Below are 17,062 nucleotides of genomic sequence, written 5' to 3' on the forward strand. Positions count from 1 at the left end.
TCTATGACACCTCCCGTCCCTGCCCTGGGCTGGGCACTGGCCTGAGCAGTTCTGCTACCAGTGAGGAGCCCCTGTGCCTGCTGTCCAGGGGGTGGGGGTAGTGTAAGGCCTGGAGGGTGGTCTTGGGGCGGACTTCCTCTTCTGAGACACTAGAGGTTTTCTTTCCTTTTTTTGCTTCCCTGTTCAGAGATTTCCTCTTCACAGATTGAGGTCAGGGCTCCATAAACAGGAGTGATAAGGCCTTGAGCTTTCAAACTGAACTTTGCAGCTACGATTTTATGACTCTGGTAACGTACACCACCCCCCCTCTCCCCCCCCCCCACGCCCCCACCAAGTCTGGCTGGAGCAGGATTGCCTGGTGTCCATTCCTTATGGGAGCAAGTGCTGGCTGGTGGGGAGGAGGGAGAAATAGAAAGGGAAATGGGGGCCCCTCATTCCAGCCTGCCCTCATCCACTCCTGGGTGAGTCCCTTCTGCCCTCATCCACTCCTGGGTGAGTCCCTTCTCTCTCTGTGGGCCCAGCCCTGCACTGGGCTGTAGGGGACATGGGAGGGTGAGAGACCTTAGCCCTTGATCCCATGGGATGGTCAAAAGAGCCCAGGCTGGGAGGTGAGTAGGGTTGAAGGGTGGGGTCAGAGGGGAAAGGGCTGAGTGGGCTGGAGCAATCAGGGAAGGCTGTCTGGAGGAGCAGCTCAAGTTGGGAACTAACCAAACAAAATGTGGAAAGACAGGGGAGGGTAGGCACGGGAAGAGCCAGGTTTTGGACTCTCTCAGGAGGTGGGGGGCAGATGTTGCACGAGAAGGGGCCCCACTGAAACCACTCTGCCCCTAGGCTGAGAAGCCTCCAGGGATGGGAGAATGGGGTGCCAGTGGCGGTCCCAAGATCCCTGGCTCATCCAGGGAGAATGTGAGTGGTTGGAGCCCAAGGGTGGGAGAGCCCGAGGGTTGCTGGTGAGGCCTGGAGGCTTTGTGACACTGAGAGGCTGTAAGTGGTGCCAGAGCTATGGCCTCAGGGCCAGAACTTGGTGGGGCTTTGAGTGCTCAGGAGGTGGGTCTCACCACAGTGGGAGGAGAGGAATTATGCCAATTGTTTTAAGGTCTGCTCCCAGGACAAGCAATGAGCACCCCATCCCAGAGTGTGCAAGACATTAGCTGGATGGAAGAGAGATTCCTGCCCTGGTGGAGGTGATGGTAAGGGAGGTAATCATGGGATAGAAGAAGCTAGATGACCAATATACTCCATCCACCCACCAGCCAACCTGGAGCTGGTGCCAGACCTGGAACCCACAGGTTTTAGGCCCTGCCCAAGCAGCAACTGCAGATTCCTCAAGTCCTGGGGTAAGGGTAGAAAGAAATCAACCTCAGTCCAGGTCTGATGGGTGGGGGACAGGTGTGGCTCTGTTATCTTTGGGCCTCACTTTGCCCATCTGTAAAATGGGCTTGGGTAGTCTTCAGGTCTTCCCTGATCTTACAGAGAGATGACCCATGCATCTCCTGCCTCAACCAGAATCTGCCCTGCAGCCCAGGTGAGCCACACCCCCAGGCACACACATGGGCACACCCACATATGGGGCACGAGGGCACACATGCACCAGGGGCACACACACACCCATATGGAGATGAAGCAGAAGTGGGAGGAAGAGGGTGGCCACTGCTTGTTGGTTGTTTGCTCCCTGGTCAGCTTTCCCCATGCACATGTCTGGCCCTCCCTGATAAACACCACCCCAAATCCTTACTGCCCACCACCTTCCACCTTGAGCTCCATACCTTTCAGCTCTGCTCAGTGCGAGGGCACAGAAGGGTCTGCCTGCCAGCCACCTGATCCCAAAAGCCCCTTCCCAGGTCCCGGGGTCCTCGGTGCTTGGTCTGCTGCTGAATGTCACTCCTACAAGTAGCTTAACGCCCCACAGACACCTCCGGTCGGGCACAGCACACAACGACGACCCTCACAGCCTGCTTCCAACCTCCTGTCTAGCAGACCTTCCATTTCAGTGGACCACAATCCCCGACCCTGCATCCACTGACCTCCCCAACCCACAGGTACTACACGGAAGGCAAGTTTGGAGTCTGCTCTTTTCCGCCTCCCCTCCACCGGTGTCCCAGATCCCGGCGCCGAGCGGGCTCCAAACAGCGCGGGAAGGGACTAGGCTCGACGGAGACCCCACCCAGCCCTCGGGTCTAGATCCGGTCTGAGGCGCAAGGGAGGCGACACACGGTGCTCCGCGCCCCTTATCCCCTCCACACAGACTTGAGCACACGGCTGGGCTCCCGTCACCCTCGCTCCACCCCCAGCTGCCGGGACTCTGGGCGGCCCGGCGGACACTCACCGCTGGGCCGAGGGCGCAGGCTAGGGCGCCGACCAACACGCAGAGCCAGCGGGCGGGCGGAGGGCTAGGCGGGCGCATGGTCCGCCCCGAGTCCGCGGCGGGCGGCCCGGCGCCGGTAAAGGGCGGGCGGACGGGCGGCGCACCGCACAGCGGACGGCGGGGAGACTGACAGAGTGGCGCTGCCGCGGTGCCCCTGCGCTAAGAGGCTCCGCTCGGAGCGGGGGCGGGCCCCGGGGGCTCGTCTGACGGGCGGCGGGTGCAGCCAATGGCTCGGCAGAGGCGGGGCGGCCGCGCAGGTGTGGGGCGGGGCTGGGGGAAGCCCCGGCGAGCGGGGTGTCCCAGCGCTCCCTCCGCCAGTCCCACAAGTCAGTCCTCAGACGCGAGGTGTGGGCAGGCCTTTGTCCCTTCGGACCGCATCCCCGGAAGACCCCAACCCGTCCCATTCTTCCCTGCTTGGCTCACGACTTTTCCAAGCGCCAGGCTACGATCTCCCACTCCCACACGCCCCCTTAGCCCCACCCCAGGGCGCTCTGCGCGTCCAACTTCCAAGCCACCTCCTCTAGGAGGTCTCCCCGCCAGCCTCGCCATTTTCCACTTCTGCGCCTCGGAGGGCTGGTGCAGGCGGGCCGGATTAGGAGACAGCACAAATCACTTCTGATCCTCTAGGCTGAGGGCGCGACCTGCCTAGGGTCCTGGGCTGCAAATGCCCCAGATAGGTGAGGCTCACTGTTTGATCCATTTTCAGTCGCCCCAACTCATCCCTCGCGCCGGAGAGGCCAGGCGAGGGGAAGCTAGGGCGCGAATGAGTCCCGACTCTGGGTTCCTTGGTGCCTCTCCTGAGCCCTGGCGACCCGGCAGGGCGCGCTCGGCACCGGCTGGGCTCCCGGACCATTCACGACCAGGCGGGGGCGGGGCGTCGTGCTTCAGGAAGGCTGGCGAGTCCGCTCTCTCGCGCGTCTGGGCCGGGGCACCTCCGGAAGGAGGCAGAACCGAAGCTCCAGCGCCCCCACGCGGGGAGGGAAGGTCTGTTGCCCGCGCGCGGGCCCGGACTGCGCGCCTCCGACCTAAAACAACCAGAGCCTTCCTCCGCCAGCCTTCCCTATTTTACGTACTGGGAAACTGAGATACAGAGAAAGGCCCGGAGCCGGCCTCTGATGCCTCACTTCCAAGGTTCGGCGGGTGACATGGGGCCAGCCCTCCTCCACCGTGAGTCCTCAGAGCTCGGTTTATTCTTCCTTAGAATAAGGGGCAGGTTCACTGGCTCCACGCCCTGGAAGGGCGCCTTCTTGTGGACCAAATGCCGGTGGCTGCCTTGCCCTCTTTCCGAGGGTTCGAGACAGTTCAGTGCTGGAGGTGGCGGTGGTGGCAGTGGGGTAGGGTGGCTGATGGGTGGCTGTGATAGGGGGATGAGGGCAGGCGATGTTCAGTGGAGAGGCGGAGAGGGCTGCGCGTCCCTGGGCGCCTGCGGAAGGTGCGGCTGCTTGAAGGAAGTCTTACTCCAGGCGCTGGCTGATCAGCAAGTGCGTCAGAGTTCCCTGCGGGCGCACCCTGCTTTCCCTCCCTACAGCGCGGGGTACTCGGGCCGCTGACCTTCTAAGGGTAGGATGGAGTTATGGAGAGACAAGGGAAAGCCAGGAAGGGATGAGCGCCCAGCCCCTCCTCGATTTCGGCTTATTTGGGGTGCTAGCATTTGCTTTCTATTCTCCCTCCCTCCCTCCCTCCCTTCTTCCCTCCCTTACACAATCATTAAGAGTTTGCTGTGTGCCAGGCTCTGCGCTTTGCACTGGGGCACAGAGATAGATAAGACAGTGGCACCTGTTGCCTGAGGAGGACTTGGGGAGCTATTGTACTCCCTCCAGATTTCTTCCTCCTTCCAGATATAATCTGTAAGCCTGGACATAAGCCCTTCCCCAGACAGGAGAACTGTGGAGATGCCCTTGCCCTGGCCATTCTGGGGTTTGAACTCACTTTCTCAGGGGAGGAAGTGTTTGAAAAATCACCAGCCATCTCCTCATCCATTCTCACTTCTGGAGGCCAGGTTAGGCTCAGGAGTCAGAGGTCCTTGCCTCCCCCTGCGACCCTGCCAGTACTCCCTCTCAGGCCTCAGTGCTCTAGCAGGGCAGTGGAATTTTGTCCTCATTCTGGAGAGTCACCTCTGCTTGGCACAGTGACCCAGGAATCCTAGATATGAATGGCAAATCCATGAGCTTTGGATCTCATAAACCTTTGCCCACTCTACACACACACACACACACACACAGACACACACCCCATCTGATCAGCTGCAGAATGCTGATGAAATCCCACCATTAAAGCATGTCCTTTGGCCTGTTAAAGTTCTGCTGTCTCTGAGGACAGGTATCTTGGTTACTTGAGAGTGCATTTGAGGGAGGTGAGGATTGGGGAATAGGAGAGAGTCAAACCCCACTTTGCCAAGTGACCCTTGGCCAGGCCCAGAAGGGGGCAGATGGAGGAGGGGTGGGAATCTTAAGGCTCTCAGCTGGGAGTGGCTGCCTCTCCCCTTGTTCTGGAGGGTGTCCACACGACGCCCCCTCCTTAGCTTGAGGACTACACGTGGGCAGGCTGGAAGCAGCGAGAGTGACTGGCAGGGCCCCTGGATGCCCTTGCAGTCCTCAGGCTCCCAGGAAGGAAGCGGGTGACTGAGGAATAATAGTTTCCATGCAGATTCTTTGCAATGAAAATGACTTCTTTGTTCTTTCAGAATTGTTCTCCTGGGAGACCCACCCTTCCTTACTTATCAAAAGTCACAAAACAACTTCAGAAGTGAAAGAAGCAGGAAAAAGAAAATAACAAAAACAAACCAATACCTGAACAATTCAACCAAGAGTATGTTTGTCCTTGTTTTTTCTTTTTTTTTGACCTCGTTTTGACGAATTGTTCCTGCATGTCCAGTTCTATGTCCTGAGGCATTGTGGGGATCACCCGGGGGCCTACTCCTGGGGAGTCCTTGTGATCTGATGAGAAAACCATCCTTTCACATGTTTGATGATCTGGGAAAGCTTCTGGGGTGGGAGTGGGATATCAGAAACAGGAGGTGTGTGTGTGTGTTGGGGGGGGCACAGAGACAGACTATTTGAGGGGGTGGGAAGCAGTGACTTGGATCTCCGTCTCCATCCCCCCCCCCCAAAGCCCGAGTCCCTCTGGAGTTGGCCTTTGCCTCATCAGTCCAGGTTTGGGGAGGGGTCCACAGCCACCTCTTTCTCTCTGCTCCCCCATGTCCTCTTGAATGGATTCCTCCACGGGTATTCTGTTCCGAAGTCTCTCCTCCTGGATCCCTGGAACCAGTCTCCAGTCTCTGGCCCAAGCCCCACCTCCCTTCTGGATGCGGGAAACAGAGGGGTGCAGAAGGTGGGGGGAAAGAGAGAGAGGCAGATCACTTGCCTTCCCCCGTGATGACGGGCGCGGCAGGAAAGAATCGGCAGTTACTCATCTGGAGCCTGCCTGGCTTCCTGGCTGCCTGCCTCATTCTTGCTGTGGGTGCCACCTTGCCTCCCCCAGTCCTTCTCCCACCTCTCTGAGTCGTGCACGCAGTGCTTCAAGGCTCCCAGCTTAGGAACTCAATGATGGTGAGGTCTGCAGTGGAGTGGGAAGGGCAGCTGGGGACCACGGTGTGGTCTTGGCTTCCTTGGCAGGGACCTGGCCTGGGGAGTCACTGCTCAGGATGCCCCTTCCGGAGCCATCCACATTTCTGTGTGGATGCAAGCAAGCTTTGCCCTTTCTGGGCTTCTGAGTTGAAGACACCTTAGGTCTTTATTCATCGAGTGAGGCTGGCAGCTCCCAGGATATGAGGTGCTCATCACCTCCCCAGGCCTCTCCTTCTTTGGGGCCGGTTCTTCCTGTGAGAAGATGTTTCTTAACTCCAAGCCGTGGTTTGGTGGAGGAGGGCAGGAGAGGCCTATTGCTTAAAGAAGCAATATTCCCTTCATCCTTTCTGTAACTGCTTGCAGTGAATAGCATTCCTTCATCCCTCTGGTATCACCACCTCCACTGACCTGGCCCCCTGATGAGCACTGGGGACGTTGCGGTGACTTAGACATTGGCTGCCCCTCTAGGACAGCCTAGCACTGCTTGAGCAGGGCACTGGAGGGACCTTCTGGTGATGCTGCAGCTGCACTAGCTAAAAAACAAAAGTTCATGGGAGTGCAGGTGATGGAGGGAGAATTGTCCTGACTTGAGAGATGGGGAAATGAAGCCCAGGGACGGGTTCGGAAATGGCCAGCATCACCCCTTGGTCCTGGAGGCTGGGGCTTAGAGCTCGAGAGGGAGGGGGCGGAGGGGAGGTGATGGCGCCAACTCTAGGTGCATCAGTTCAGGCCCTCCAGTGATCAGATGCTAAGACAGAGTTAGTATTATCGGAAGTTTATTGGATGGCAGGGGGACCCTGTGAAAGACAAAGGAGGAAAAGGCAGGACCCAGCAGGGAGAACCTCAGACTGCGACCCAGCTCTGACAGAGCCTCTGCTAGCCTGACCCTGAGCTGCAGAGCAAAGGTGACACGTGGACGCCTTAGTAACCCTACTCTGCACAGTCAATGTCTGGGGGCCATCTGGGAAGAGAAGCACCCTCACCTCAAATGCTGTGGTGAATCCTGAAAGCGCTACTCAGAGAGGCCGTCAGCTCACTGCATTCCCCACAGCTGAATGGCATGTTCTTTCTTGACAGGAGATCCAAGTGAGGCATGTCTGCGGCTACCACAGAGGGGAAACTGAGGCGTGGAAAATGAAGTCCAGGGGAGAGATCCTGCTCCAGGAGACAGAGGAAGAGGAGCCTAAGGTCCTACCCTTGGGGAATGCCTATGCTGGGCACAGACAGGGATGACTCAGGAGGGAGCTCCTTTCCTCAGAATCCCAGGGCTCATTATGATCCAGGGGGTCAGGGGTCTGTCATCATGCGGCTTGGCATCGTGGTACAGCAAGTCTGGGAGACTCCAGAGGGGAGGACCGCCCCCTCCCCCATTTACTCTCTAACAGCAGCCACAGTTTCTTGGTCAAATGCCTACTGCCGTATCTGTGTGCATGTGTGTGTCCGTGTATAAGAGCACGTGAGTGTGTGTGCTGTATATTGGTGTGAGTCAGGACAGACGCATCTGCTCCCAGCCGGGTGTGAGAGCAGGGCGTGGCCAGCGTGTATTGGGAGGAGGCTGAGTTAGGGGCAAGGCTCTTCGTGATTAGTGGCAGAGAGGGAATGAGTCGCAGAAAGGGTTCCCAGGACCCCAGCACCAGGCTGTGTCTCAGAGCTCATTCCTGAGGCAATGAACTCTGTGGGCATTATGGCACCCCGACCCCAGAGGGAGCTCAGCCTAAGTCCACAGAAGATCTCAGTTCCCACGCTCACCTCTCCACTCCCAGCCCCGGGTTCCTGTGAATTGTTGTGTAGCTGGCCTTGGACAGAGATTCTGGAAAAGGACGATAACGTCAACGGGACAAAACAGACCTGGGGATTAAGTAACATAATTGATGCCATCAGAGACTAGCGTGTGTGTTAAAAATTTAAGGCTATCGACTGAAAAAGATGGAAGTCTCTATGGAACTCCCAAACAACTAGAAGAAGGTAAGATAACACAAAGAAAACTCCATCAATCCAATAAATTATTGTATGTGTGTGGGGGGGGATTAGAAACAAGAATACATGATACATGGAAGCATAAAATCAGATATCAGGAGTAATGACAAACATTAATCATCACAGTAAATGTGAAAGGAGGAGAATTTAAGATGGGAAATTTAAGAGGAATAGTTCGTATTATTAGAACATTCAGTCTATCAAAAAGATGAAATAATCATGAACATCTAAGCATCTAATGATATAGCCTAAAGACACATGAAAAAATGATGAATTGTCAAATCTACAGTCAGAGTGGAAGACCTGAACACCCTTCCCTCAGGAATTCCATTCAGCTGTCAAAAAAAAAAAAAAAAAAAAAAATCAACTAGAGCCACATTTCCCAGCAGGGATAGATATCTCAAAATATGGTATTGAGCAAGCAAAGCAGGTTGCAGAATGAGGTGTACAATACAGTGTTCCTTATATAGAACTTAAAATCTGCAAACAATACTATGTAACTTTTATGGATACAAAAATATATAGAAAAAGTCTAAAAAATGTCCAGGAAGGATAAACGTCTAAGTCCTGTTTTCTTTCTGTAAGGCGAGGGAGGGGAAAGGGATAAGGGAACTGTATTAGTTTTCTGTTGCTGTGTTACAAATTACCACAAACTTAGCATCTTAAAGCAACACCCATTTATTACCTCATATTTTCTGTAGGTCAGAAGTCCAGATATGGTCTACCTAGGTCCTCTGTGGAAATCAAGGTGTTGGCCCCCTACTCTCCAACCTCAGCAGGCAAGTTGAGTATTATTCTTGTTTTTTAACTTGTTAAGAAAAGCTTCAAAATATACAAAGTGGATAAAATAACATAATGAACTCCCATGTATCCCCCATCACTTTGTTTTCTTTGTGTCCCCACCCCAGCCATGATCATTTTAAATCAAATCACCGATCTATCATTTTATCTGTAAATATAACTCAGTAGGTACCTCTACAGGATAAGCACTCAAAAAACAAAAAAAAGACCCACAATATTATTATTACACAATACCATTTTTATGCTAACCACACCTCCCTACCTGCCAAAATTCCTTAACAGCATTAAATAGTGTCATTATTTAATTTTCTTTCTTTGTCTTATAAATGCTTTTATTTTCTACCAGTTTGTTTAAATAAGGGTCACATATTATAATTCAATATAGAGGCTCCCTCATCTCTCTGCCTCTCCTTTCCTCACAAGTTCTCCTTGGAAGAAATTGGACTGGTCCTGTTCACTGGCTTCCCACAGTCACAGTTTTGGTGACTGCGTTCTGTGGTGTTATTCAACTATTTCTCTAAGACTGATTATTTTAAAACACATCTTAAAACATAAATGAGGTGATTTGCTCCTTAGTTCAAAGTGCTTACAAATCCTGAGTGAGACCCCCATCACCTCCCCTTTACCTCTCCTCTGCTTCTCCCACTCTTGTCTCCAGCCACCCTGGCCTCCCTGCTAGTCCAATAACTCATTCCTGGCCCACTCTTTTTTAAAAATTGAAAGGTAGTTGATTTACAATGTTGTGTTAGTTTCTGGTGTACAGCAAAGCGATTCAGTTATATGTATACGTATATTCTTTTCCATTATAGGTTACTACAAGATATTGAATGTAGTTCCCTGTATTATACAGTAGGTTCTTGTAGTTTATCTATTTTATGTATAGTAGTGTGTATATGTTAATCCCAAACTCTTAACTCATCCTCCCCCCACCTTCCCCTTTAGTAACTGTAAGTTTGTTTTCTGATTCCCAGCCCACTCTTGCTCTTGGGTCTTAGGTCCCTCTGCTTGGAATGCTCTTCTTCCAGGTATCGCCATAGCTCCTCGCCTTTCTCTTTAAGGCTGACTCCTCTACTTCATACTAAACTGCTTCCTCCGCTCCGAATCCTGGGCTGGGCCCCCTCACCCTGTCTACATCTTTTCCCCATTGTGCTTGTCCCCTCCTAAGGTACAATGTCCTTTAGTTATTTGTGAATATACTCTATTACACATATTGTCAGTTTCTCTCTGCTAGCATAGAAGTTCCACGAGGGCAGGGATTTCCAGGTGTTTTGTTCCCAAATGTATCTCAAGTCCCTGGCATGGTGCCTGGCACATGGCCCTCTATTAGTGTTTATTGAATGAACAAATAAGTGAATGAGTCTTCCTAAAACCCATAGCTGATGCCGCCCTCCCTCTGTCCCAGGATTCTAATGCTGCCCTCTCACAGGCTCTCAGGGAAGCTCTTCCCAGCCCCTCCTTAGTCTGGCCTTGGATACTCTTCCCCACCCCTGCCCAAGCCTTGGGCTCTGCCTTGTAGAACACCAAGCTCTTTCATGCCTCCCTGGCATTGCCTGTGCTGTTCCTTCTGTCAGGAACGCCTTCCTCCACACGTCTCTCAGGGCAGTCTTTGTCATGCTTCAGGGCTTGAGTCCGTGTCAGTCACCCCCTCTGGGAAGACTTCTGGGAAGACCTGGGATGATAGGCCCAGAGTGGTGATGATTGGACAGCAAGAGAGATGGAGCTCCTCCAGCAAGCCTATCCTGCTTAGACCTATCTTTGACTCTAGGCCAAATCTGACCCTTGATCACAGGCTGATCCCTAATGATCTAAAGCCTCCACCCAGAGCTACACATGATCTTAGACTGATCCCTGACTCTGACCTGACCCCTGACCCTTATCATGGGTCTCGATTAAAAGTAACCTTTGATCCTGATCACGGGCCTCAATCCAGAGTGACCCATGACCCCAGGATCATACCTAACTTCTGAAAATGGGCATCAGCCTAGCCTGACTTCTGACCCCGATCCACCTTGCCTGTCACAGGGCGTGAGAATGTGTGGCTGGCTCCCGTCAGGCAGTGCCTGAGTGTCCAAGTCCACAGTCCCTAGAGAGGGGCCAGGGCCCCAAGGCTGGGAGTCTCCAGGACCCCTGCGGGAAGTTCTCACGTCTGCCTGTCCTCTTCCCATCCCTCCCTCTGGCTCCCAATCCGGTGGGTGCGGCCCCAGACTGAGGGGAGACACCTCCCTACCTCAGGGAGCCCCACTACGAGGAAACACAGCCCTGCTCTCCAAGAAGCACAGTCTGAGGGGGAGATACAGCCCTCGCTCAGGGAGCCCCACTCTGCGGCAGTACAGCCCTGTCCTTGAGCGTCCACAGTGAGGAAGAGATACAGCCCTTCCTCAGGGAACAGGAATTTGAGGCGAGACATGACCCTGTCCTCAAGGAGCTCCAGTCAGAGGGGAGACACAGCCCTAAATCAGGGAGCCCGACTCTGAAAAAACACAGCCCTTCCCTCGAAGAGCCCCAGTCTAAGGGGGGAGACACTGCCCTGCCTCACGGAGCCCGGTATTGAGATCAGAAGCAGCCCTGCCTCAGGGAGCCCCTCTGAGGGGAGACACAGCCCCGCCCTCAGGTCTCTTGACTTTGTGGCCAGGCACCAAGGGATGGGACTAACTGGCCAGAGCAGCCCACACTTCTTTTTGCTCAGATCTGGGTAAAAATAGCCTCAGCTGCACGTGCCTCTCTCTTACGTCCCCTTTATCCTGAACCCTGCCCAGGCCCAAGTCACTTGTTATCTCCTCCTGCCCCTCGGCCTCTTCTTGCCTGGGATGGGACGGGGCCCAGAAAGATGGGGCCAGGGGCCCAGACAGGTTCAGCAGTTCTGCTGCCGCCCAGGTGAATCCTGACACCCGTTGCTGCTTCTGGGGAGCCACGCTGGATTGGCTGTTGGCTCTCTTGCCTCATGATATCAGATAACTTGCTCCAGATATGAGATGATTTATCCGCCCTTGAGGTGCGTAGACATCTCTTTCCTCTGCCTTGAAAGGGGTGACGAGGCAAGGAGGAAGCTCGGCCCCTGCCCTGGGAGCCCTCAGAGTGGTTGAGGAGACCAGAATCTTCTGCAGGGATGAGCTAGGATGTGAGTGGAGGCCGCAGGCTGGGCTTAGGCTCAACTAAGTGATGCAGCCCAGAGGAGGCACTCAGTGGGAACAGTGCTCTGAAGGGGACGGAGCGTCAGGGAGGGGAGGTCTGGAACTGGTGATGGAGGCGGGATTGCGTGTGTGTGTGTGTGTGTGTGTAACCTACAGCTGGGGAGCAAGAAGGGAGTAGAGGGTAGAGGCCTTGCAGGCTAGAGCCAAGGCCACATTTGAGGACAACTGGGCACCACCAGAGGACCAGGAGAAGGGACCTTGCCCCAGGAAAGTACACAACAGTGTGCATTAAAGAAAGGTCCCATCCCTGGTCTCAGAGAAGCGTCAACTCATGGGGGGAAGCTTGGGCCTGAGGATCCCTTAATCTGCGGCCAGAGTAGGGTTGGGGTCGTGGCCTCCCCTCCATGTGGAGGGGCTGGATGTAATTTATCAGGGCCAGGCTGCTCTAGCCTGGCACATGCTGGCCACTCAGCTATTGGAGACTCTTCCTTAGTCCTCCTGATGTCACGGTGAAAAATATATCCATGTAGAACACGTACCCTTCTGGTAGCACCCTCTTGATTACTGGGGTGAAAACTACTACTACCCTAGTCTTGGCCCACATGGTTCAATGGTTGAGTGGGGGTCAGCCTTACTCTGGCTCCAGTAGCGGGTACATGCCCTAGGCCTGACCAGTGAGAGCCTTGCTGATGGTCACATGCCTCAAGCTGAGCCAGTGAGCACCAGCCCTGGAACTTTTGCCAGAACTCTGGGACAAAAGTGTGTTTCTCTGCTAGTAAGCCAGGAAAATATAAGCCTGCTGCTGTTGTGGCCATATTGACCTGCCTGAGATTTGAGCCAGGACACAGGAAATCAGACCCAAGAGATGATGAGAGACATATCTGCTGACATTATTTGAGTCCCTGGATCCAGATGCACCTAAGGCAGATTTTTTTTTTTTCCTTGAAGCATTTTTTTTTTTTTAAATTGGGGTACAGTTGTTTTACAATGTTGTGTTATTTTCTACTGTACAGTGAAGTGGAGTAGAGTTCTCTGTGCTATACAGCAGGTACCTAAAGCCGATTTGCCCGTGGACTTTTTAGTTTCTGAGATACAGCTCCCTTCTTTGCCTAAGCCAGTGTCTGCTGGCATTCTGTCACATGAAACAGAAAGAGTTCTAATACTGAACCCCTTCTCCCCACCAGAGCCCAAGCTGTTCAGGGAGGCCACCCTCGGATCATGCTAAGCACCTCCATTGTGAATATACAGAAGCCCAAATCTGACCTCTTTAGGTGAGTCCTATGCTTTAAGTCCTTCTGAATGCATCTTCTCCATCAAAATTTACCTGTCCCATGTCCCATCCCCTTGACTTTTCTCCTGCCCAAGAGCTGGCTAATCTGATTAAACAACTAATCACACATGTAGACCTTGGCAAGCATTTGTCTCAAAGAGCCTTTTCAAGAAGGAGAGATTCTAATCTCGAGAATCTTGAGCCCTCTGTGGACAAGGTTTCCAGAGAGGCGTTGGGGACCTGTCTCATTTCACTGGTCCAGCTGCCCCTTGGGAGTCCTTGGTTCTGAGGACTTACCTTCACCTCTGGTTGCCTTCAGTGGGAGTCCCAGCCACGGGCCATGTGGCAGCATCACCACCAGGTGGCAGTGGCGCCAAGTCCCTGAGGCCTCAGGACATCGCTCAGCCCAGTTTACTCGATGTAAATAGAAAGAGGAGGGTGTAAGGAATGGAGCCCTGGCTTTGGAGCCATCCAGATAAAATGGGAATTACTGCTCTGCTACTTAGCGACTCCAGGCCTTGGACAAGGGGCTAGAATTGTGCCTCAGTTTCCTCCCTCAGACTCAGAACTAATTGTGTCACTGCAACAGCTTTTAAACTAAGCCCCACTCTCCCAGACAGAATCTTAACTTCTTGAGGGCTTTTATGTTTCAGGCCTGCTCTAAGATCTTTACATATGTTATCTCATTTGCTCCTCAGAAAGATTGTGAAGCACGTGCTATTATCGTCCTTATTTTCCAGATGTGGAAACTGAGGCACAGAGAGGTTCAGGAGCTTGTCCAATGTCACCCAGCAAAGCTGGCATTTGAACACAGGCAGGCCGGCTTCAGAGCCTCTCTTACCTAACCATTATGCTATTCCATGTCTAACACCAATGTGTGTTACATTCTTTTTTTTTTTTTTTTTTAAACTTTGGGTTTATTTATTTATTTATTTATGGTTGTGTTGGGTCTTCGTTTCTGTGCGAGGGCTTTCTCTAGTTGCGGCAAGTGGGGGCCACTCTTCATCGCGGTGCTCGGGCCTCTCACTATCGCGGCCTCTCTTGTTGCAAAGCACAGGCTCCAGACGCGCAGGCTCAGTAGTTGTGGCTCACGGGCCTAGTTGCTCCGCGGCATGTGGGATCTTCCCAGACCAGGGCTCGAACCCGTGTCCCCTGCATTGGCAGGCAGATTCTCAACCACTGCGCCACCAGGGAAGCCCCAATGTGTGTTACATTCTACTCCCACATTACTGTCATTGGCCACAGCCTGTGGCAGAGACTGAGTGTTGGGAAGATAGTAAAATCAGAAGAAATACAAAGGGAGTTGCTTCATGATCAGGTCACCCCAAATCCTTGCCAGTTTTCCAGAGTTCATGACCTGGGGCCCTAAGACTCTGTTGGGAGAGTCTTCTACAAGACACTGATGTCTTTTGTACCTGGAGGAAACAGCTTCCACCACCCCTGCAAATTCCTTCCACTCCAGATCAGAGGGTCTCTGTGTCCTGGCTTAGAGTATGTGGGGATTTGTGAGGGAGGCATTGCTGGTTCTCTTCTGAGGCCATTACTCCCTTTTGTGCCCGTCCTCAGTGTCTAAAGCTCATCTCTTAATCCTCCTTCCTGTGTCCTGGTGTATCCCTGCATTCCCGGCAGGCCAGGGCTGACAGGAGGGATGGCTGGAGACCCCGAGCATCTTTCGGGCTGGGCTGGCCCTCTCCACAGTCCTGGGAGTGTCGTTGCCCGGGCTGCCCTAGGTCGTAGACCTGCGACAGTGGCCTCCTGCTCCGGAATTCCTCAGGCCAAGCCCGTGGAGGTTGAGAGTGCGGGTTCTGGAACTAAACAGCCGGCCTCACACCTCAGTTCTGCCACCTGCCAGCAAGGTGACTCTGGGATACTCACCTAACTTCTTTGTCTATATTGCCTCATCAGGAAAATAGAGAGAAAAAACACCTACCTTACGGGGTAGTTGCAAGGGTAGAGGGCCTGACAAAGGAAAGAATAATGCATTTAGAAAGTATTAAGCATAAAAGTGCACCAACTGGCACAGGGCTTGATCCGTGGGGGATTTTTGCACAGAGGCACACATATGGTGTGTGTGTGCATGTGTGTGTGTGTGTGAAAATCTGGTCTGAGTCCCACCATCAATCTGCTCTGGTGCTCTGAGGGAAGTGCTCCCTGCAGGTGGCAGCTGTGTTCTCATCTGATTTCTGAAACCTTACCCCGGCGGCTGGCTCTGGGGCTCCCTGGGATGCAGAGCAAACATTTTGCTTCCCCTGCTGCTGGCCACGGGGTGGCGATGCACCCCAGACTGCTGTGTCCTGTGACCCTTCCTTGCCTGTGTCTCCCTCTTCAAGCTCAGAGTGAGGGGGCCTTTTAGATTCTCCCAGTAGTAGGGCTGCCAGATTTAGCACATAAAAATACAGGTCACCCAGTTAAATTTGAATTTCAGGTAAACAATGAGTGATTTTTTAGTCTGTCCCTAGTATTGTGTTTTATCTGCAACCTTAGGCGTGGACCCCATGCCTGTCTGAGGTCCCTGTCCTATCCCCCTGGTCCCTAGGTCCCTAGGAAACCCCCCCGCAGTTTCCACCTAGCGGGTGGTGGAGGAGCAACGCCATTTCCAGGGAAAGCCCCAGTGTCCACCTCCCTTGCTGCCCACATGACTCCCCAGAGGCTATCCCTTCCTTGATCCTGGGACCCTCCTCTCCTCTGGGGCAGGAAAAACTGGCCCTGAGCTATCACAAGTCTTCAAAGTTTCTAGATGATCTGTAAATTTCACGCCAAGTCCTTCAGTTTCTTACAACTCAGAATGACTTTTGACGTTTAAAAGCCAAGCCAAGGTTTTGACTTTCTTGTTCTCTCATCCTGTCCCTGTGGGAGGTCTTAGCTATTGAGCTGAGAAAGAACAAGGACACACGAGGAAATGCAGCTAATATTTCCACGTGTTCCCCAGCAACACACAGAGGGTCTCAGGGAAATCTCCCCACAGTCTCAGCACTATTCCCATCCCAACCCTGTTCTTTGTTTCCACGGCCACTGGGGTGCTGGTTGTTCCAGGTGTCAGGCTATTAAAGGACAGGTGTACCTGGTCCATTCATATCCTCCTCCCTTGTCATCTGTCAGAAAATACAGCAGTCAACTCTCAGAGCTGCTTCCCAGAGGGGACTGTCATTGTGTCTGTTCTATCAGTCAAATGCATGGCATCAGAGAATCGTAGCCCATCTCTCTGCCATGAGCTCGGGAGGGAGAGAAAACAAAGGAGCCTGCAGAGACTCCTGAAAACTGAGAAGTGCCTAAGTGCTTTATCACAGCCAAGGACACCCTCCGGTAGATGTCACCTCAACATCCCCTTGTCATTCAAGTGTCGCTGCCGAGTGAGCTGGGGACCCGCACTGCCAGGCTCAGGAGACTGAGGGGACCTGGGCATGACGTCCCCACACGGCACAGTGAGCCTGCAAGACAAAGGGAAATGGGAATTTAATTCTGGAAGGAGTTCTTCCTCGGCCATCAGGCTAAAAATGCACTCATTGGTGTAAGACATAGGTCTCAGTCACTGAAGAAAGTGAATGTGTGACGAAGGGAAGCATCCTACACTTGGCAGACTTGCTGAGAATTCACACTTCCTGAGTCAAAGCCACTGACATTTCAGAAGAGCCAAATTTAATCAAGGCGTTTTGAAAGATCCAAACTGAATCAGAGAGACATGAGGCCCTATTATCAGCATGAATCTCGATGACTACTTGGAACTGTGTTTGCTGGGAAGTATAGCTTTCTCTGAAAGTGATGGGAAAATCGATTTTGTAAGAGGGCCTGTTTTTTTTGGGGGGGGGTTATAATTGTTTTACAATGTCGTGTTAGTTTCTACTGTACAGCGAAGTGGAGTTTCCTGTGCTATACAGCAGGTTCTTATTAGTTATCTATTTTATACATATTAGTGTATATATGTCAATCCCAATCTTCCAATTCATCCCACCAC

At 53.0% G+C, this 17,062-nt stretch overlaps 2 protein-coding genes across 3 annotated transcripts in view; one reads left to right on the forward strand and one right to left on the reverse strand.

The window, feature by feature from the left end:
• VIPR1 (vasoactive intestinal peptide receptor 1) overlaps positions 1-2,510 on the reverse strand; it is a 32,331-nt gene extending 29,821 nt beyond the window's left edge. Inside the window, exon 1 of the mRNA XM_082413012.1 lies at positions 2,327-2,510. Coding sequence (XP_082269138.1) covers positions 2,327-2,404 — 78 coding nt within the window. The 5' untranslated portion in view covers positions 2,405-2,510. The remainder of the gene's footprint in view (positions 1-2,326) is intronic.
• A 203-nt stretch (positions 2,511-2,713) lies between these two features.
• The window catches only part of LYZL4 (lysozyme like 4), a 48,782-nt gene continuing 34,433 nt past the window's right edge, over positions 2,714-17,062 (forward strand). For both annotated transcript variants that reach the window (XM_082413003.1, XM_082413002.1), the window contains exons 1-3: positions 2,714-3,532; positions 5,049-5,173; positions 7,009-13,115. The gene's annotated coding sequence lies outside the window, so the exon portion shown is untranslated. The remainder of the gene's footprint in view (positions 3,533-5,048; positions 5,174-7,008; positions 13,116-17,062) is intronic.

The sequence above is a fragment of the Balaenoptera physalus genome (assembly GCF_965194825.1).
Source record: "Balaenoptera physalus genome assembly, chromosome: 11".
Classification (NCBI taxonomy): Eukaryota; Metazoa; Chordata; class Mammalia; order Artiodactyla; family Balaenopteridae; genus Balaenoptera; species Balaenoptera physalus.